Source organism: Sprattus sprattus, assembly GCF_963457725.1.
Source record: "Sprattus sprattus genome assembly, chromosome: 15".
NCBI lineage: Eukaryota > Metazoa > Chordata > Actinopteri > Clupeiformes > Clupeidae > Sprattus > Sprattus sprattus.
In genome coordinates this window covers 29,683,147-29,688,146 of record NC_137913.1, presented here as the reverse complement: position 1 = coordinate 29,688,146, position 5,000 = coordinate 29,683,147, and the positions used below count along the sequence as shown (strand labels likewise).

At 46.2% G+C, this 5,000-nt stretch overlaps 1 protein-coding gene across 3 annotated transcripts in view; it reads left to right on the top strand.

Annotated features, from left to right (window-relative positions):
* The window catches only part of dnm1b (dynamin 1b), a gene marked incomplete at both ends in the record, with an annotated part of 25,482 nt that overhangs the window by 4,226 nt on the left and 16,256 nt on the right, over positions 1-5,000 (top strand). For all 3 annotated transcript variants that reach the window (XM_080851962.1, XM_080851960.1, XM_080851961.1), the window contains 7 exons: positions 671-820; positions 1,194-1,397; positions 1,492-1,590; positions 2,331-2,491; positions 3,191-3,333; positions 3,613-3,748; positions 4,262-4,329. In XM_080851962.1, coding sequence (XP_080708088.1) covers positions 671-820; positions 1,194-1,397; positions 1,492-1,590; positions 2,331-2,491; positions 3,191-3,333; positions 3,613-3,748; positions 4,262-4,329 — 961 coding nt within the window. The remainder of the gene's footprint in view (positions 1-670; positions 821-1,193; positions 1,398-1,491; positions 1,591-2,330; positions 2,492-3,190; positions 3,334-3,612; positions 3,749-4,261; positions 4,330-5,000) is intronic.

Here is a 5,000-nt window from a genome sequence, read left to right as displayed (position 1 = left end):
TGATGTGTGACTAAGTTGGCCTACAGATGTGTGTGCTCCTGTCCTGATGTGTGTGCTCCTGTCCTGATGTGTGACTAAGTTGGCCTACAGATGTGTGTGCTCCTGTCCTGATGTGTGTGGTTCTGTCCTGATGTGTGTGCTCCTCTCCTGATGTGTGACTGAGTTGGCCTACAGATGTGTGTGCTCCTGTCCTGATGTGTGACTGAGTTGGCCTACAGATGTGTGTGCTCCTCTCCTTATGTGTGTGCACCTGTCCTTATGTGTGTGCTCCTGTCCTGATGTGTGTGCTCCTCTCCTGATGTGTGTGCTTCTCTCCTGATGTGTGTGGTCCTGTCCTGTTGTATGACTGAGTTAGCCTACAGATGTGTGTGCTCCTGTCCTGTTGTTTGGGCTCCTCTCCTGATGTGTGTGGTCCTGTCCTGATGTGTGACTGAGTTGGCCTACAGATGTGTGTGGTCCTGTCCTGATGTGTGACTGAGTTGGCCTACAGATGTGGGTGCTCCTGTCCTGATGTGTGACTGAGTTGGCCTACAGATGTGGGTGCTCCTGTCCTGATGTGTGTGGTTCTGTCCTGATGTGTGTGCTCCTCTCCTGATGTGTGACTGAGTTGGCCTACAGATGTATGTGCTCCTCTCCTGATGTGTGTGCTGTGTTCATGCCCTGTCTTCAGAGTATGCTGAGTTTCTACACTGCAAAGGGAAGAAGTTCACAGACTTTGATGAGGTGCGTCTGGAGATCGAGGCGGAAACTGACAGAGCCACGGGACAGAACAAAGGCATCTCACCTGTGCCAATCAACCTGAGGGTGTACTCTCCACATGGTATGACTGGTGTACACACACGGACACACACACACACACACACACAGACACACACACACACACACAGAAACACAGTCACACACTCACAAAAATACTCACAGACACAGACACGCCCTCACACAAATCACACACACATACCCACTCTCTCTCTCTCTCTGTCACACACACACACCAGCATGCACCATGTCACCTGTTCACAGATGAGTAGACGAGGCCAAATTCATATACATACACATATAAACATGCATGCATACTCACTGTATGGTTTGGTACAGCAACTCATAAATAGATAAATAGTGGACAGTAGAAGTATATTTTCCCTATCATAGTGTTTCCCTGTGTACCTATTTGTCGTCACCCTCCATGCCGTCAGTTTTGAACCTGACTCTGGTGGACCTGCCGGGGATGACCAAAGTCCCGGTGGGCGACCAACCGGCGGACATCGAGCAGCAGATCAAAGACATGCTCATGCAGTTCGTCACCAAGGACAACTGCCTTCTGCTGGCTGTGTCCCCTGCCAACGCTGACCTGGCCAACTCAGACGCCCTCAAGATCGCCAAAGAGGTCGACCCTCAAGGTTAGGCCGCGTCCTCACAGAGGAATGTTTCAGACATGCTTGCTTTTTCTCTTTCAGATTATTGAAGTGTGTGTGTGTGTGCGTGTGTGTGTAGGTCTCAGGACCATTGGTGTTATTACTAAACTGGACCTGATGGACGAAGGAACGAATGCTTGTGAAATTTTGGAGAACAAGCTCCTCCCACTTCGCAGAGGTGAGTCGTTGCCCTAGGAACAAAACAATCCACAGGATTCTGTGAGATATCAATAAGAGATGTATAAAACTCTTACAGTTTCTGGTTATGCATCCCAATTAGTCACTGCAGATGTTTATGGTATAGTTTGAGATATACTGGGTCTTTTATTTCACTTTATTAATTCATCGAATTAATAGATATGCATGATAGAAGATAAATAGTCTTTAGTGACTAATTATCCTGCAAGTATCCGTTTGTTTAGTCACGTAGTTGGCGTTGACTTGGGGCTCTTTGACACTTGTCTGTGAAATAAATGAAATCCAAAGCGGTCCGGGGACAATTCCAAGTGGTTTGGTTTATTAAAAAAATAGATGTTACAACTGGTTTGCAAATCAAATTAATAAAAGTTTAAAGCACAAAGAGCAAAGAGGCCTATCCTCGCCAACAAGCCAGCAAATAATCACAGCGCAAGCTCAAAAGCTGTGTGCTCCTAGTCAACCAACAGGTTACGCTCCTATTTAAAGGCCCTTCGACCTGTAGAGGGCAGAAATTCTCAGAAAATAGAATTAAATGCAAGCATTGAAATAACGTATAAAATAAATACAGAAATGGCTCCTACATAGTCATTTGTCCCACAGTGGTGCATTTTCTTGAATGTATCCTAAAGGCTGCTCATCCTACTCTGAGGTTATGAGGAGTTACGAGATGTGATTTCTGTAGTGTAACTATTCTCAGTGTGTGAGTATCGCCCCCTGCAGGCTACATTGGTGTAGTAAACCGCAGCCAGAAGGATATTGATGGAAAGAAGGACATCACCGCTGCCATGGCAGCCGAGAGGAAGTTCTTCCTGACACACCCTTCGTACAGACACCTGGCTGAACGCATGGGTACCGTCTACCTGCAGAAGACCCTCAACCAGGTCAACCACACCCCCAGGAAGCATGCACTCGGCACACACCACACATGCATACACACACACACACACACACACACACACACATACGCCACACATGCATACACACACACACACACACACACACACACACATACGCCACACATGCATACACACACACACACACACACACACACACACACATACGCCACACATGCATACACACACACACGCCACACATGCATACACACACACACGCCACACACACACACACACATACACACACAAAAACACACACACTCCCAGGAAAGGTGCACTCAGAGAGAGTAGAAACAGGTGATGTTCACACGACACAGAAATCAGATCAGATAACATTAACTCTACATTATTTATTCTCTTCAATCAGAACAGTTGAAAGAACATCTCCCTTCACCAGATCAACTAACTATTCATTCAGCTTCTTTATTTTCCTAAAGAGATTAGTTAAAACTCCAAATATATCCCTGTATCTAAAGAGGAGTCAGATCACAAAGCAAGCAACTAATCACATCGAAGACCTCAATCAGATTCTCTATCTTCCTCAAAAAAATAAATGTCATTGAGCATTGCTGTTTTCACAAATCAACTGACCAATCACACCGCATAACTCTTTCAGGTTTTCCTCTACACCTAAACAACTGACCAATCACAGCGCATAACTCATTCAGATTTTCCTCTGTCCCAAAGCAACTGACCAATCACATCCGCGACACGCTGCCGGCGTTGCGGAACAAGTTACAGAGCCAGCTACTGTCCATTGAGAAGGAGGTGGAGGAGTACAAGAACTTCAGGCCAGACGACCCCTCACGCAAGACCAAAGCCTTACTACAGTGAGTCACACACACACACACACACACACACACACACACACACACACACACACACACACACCACACACTACGGCCTAGACAACCGCTCACACAAGACCAAAGCCCTGCTACAGTGAGTCACACACACACACACACACACACGCACACACACACTGACACACAGTACCGCCTAGACTGTGTGTGAGTGTGTGTGTGTGTCTGTGTGTGTGTGTCTGTGTGTGTGTGTCTGTGTGTCTGTGTGCCTGTTAATAACCTGCTCCTTCCCCCCTCTGACTATAGGATGGTGCAGCAGTTTGCCGTGGACTTTGAGAAGTGCATAGAGGGCTCAGGTGATCAGATTGACACCTATGAGCTGTCAGGAGGTGCTCGTATCAACCGCATCTTCCATGAGCGCTTCCCCTTCGAGCTTGTCAAGGTGACGCTCACTACTGAACTACACACACACACACACACACACACACACACACACACACACACACACACACAGCATAAGCTCACACACACAAGCCGAAGTCCATTAGAAGTAAAGACATCTGCCCAGTTATATCAGTGCGTACTTCATGCCAGAAGGGTTTGTCTTTGACCCCATAGAGTGATGAAATTGAGCTTTTTTACGATGGAAGGGTCAAAGGCACAGCTGAATTATACAGAACAGTACTGTAGGTGGACCATGAATATGAATGATATGTAAATATCTCGCTAGCAAAGACAAAAAACACAAAATGCTCTTTTCCTCTTTTCCGCCTCTCTTTTCAACACCTCTTAAGCTTTGTATGTGTGTGTGTGTGTGTGTGTGTGTGTGTGTGTGTGTGTGTGTGTGTGTCTATGTTGTGTTTTAAGACTGTACTCAAGATAACAGTTGGCAGTGTGTCAGTGTCTCAGTATGATTGTATTACTCACCTACTCTGCTTCTCTGTCTGTTGCTCAGATGGAGTGTGATGAGAAGGAGCTGCGTAAGGAGATCAGCTATGCCATCAAGAACATCCACGGCATCAGGTACATAACCACACACACACACACACACACACGCATGCACACGCACATGCACATGCACTAAGAAGAACTAAAGGGCCGTCCACACCGCCAGCAATAACTCTAATGACAACTGTTACTAAAGTGATATGAGCGTCCACACTCACCTAACTCTCAGAAATAATAAATCATGTTTTCATGTGATGGCTTTAAAATTTGATCGTTCACACAATCGCTCTGAAAGTGATACCTAACAATATCGTCCTTCATGTTGTTATTGTTCTAGTTTGTGGTGTGGATGTTGCCGGTGTTATTCAACTATAGTATTAAGGGTTATGGTTCTAGTTATCGCAGGCAGTGTGGACAGGCCTTAAGGAGAGTCAACTGAGTGAGCAAAGAATAATGAGCTTCTCGCACACACTCTCAGACACACTCAAACACACACTCTCACACACAGACACACACACACACACACACACACACACACACACACACACACACACACACACACACACACACACACACACACACACACACACACACACACACACACAAGCACACACACAGACACACACACACACACACACACGCCCCCTGAATCTGAGTTACTCTAACGCTCTCTTTCAACAGCAAGTGACTCACTGACATTTTACTTCTTCTCACCCAGGACTCTCAGTGTGATGTGTTTAGTCACA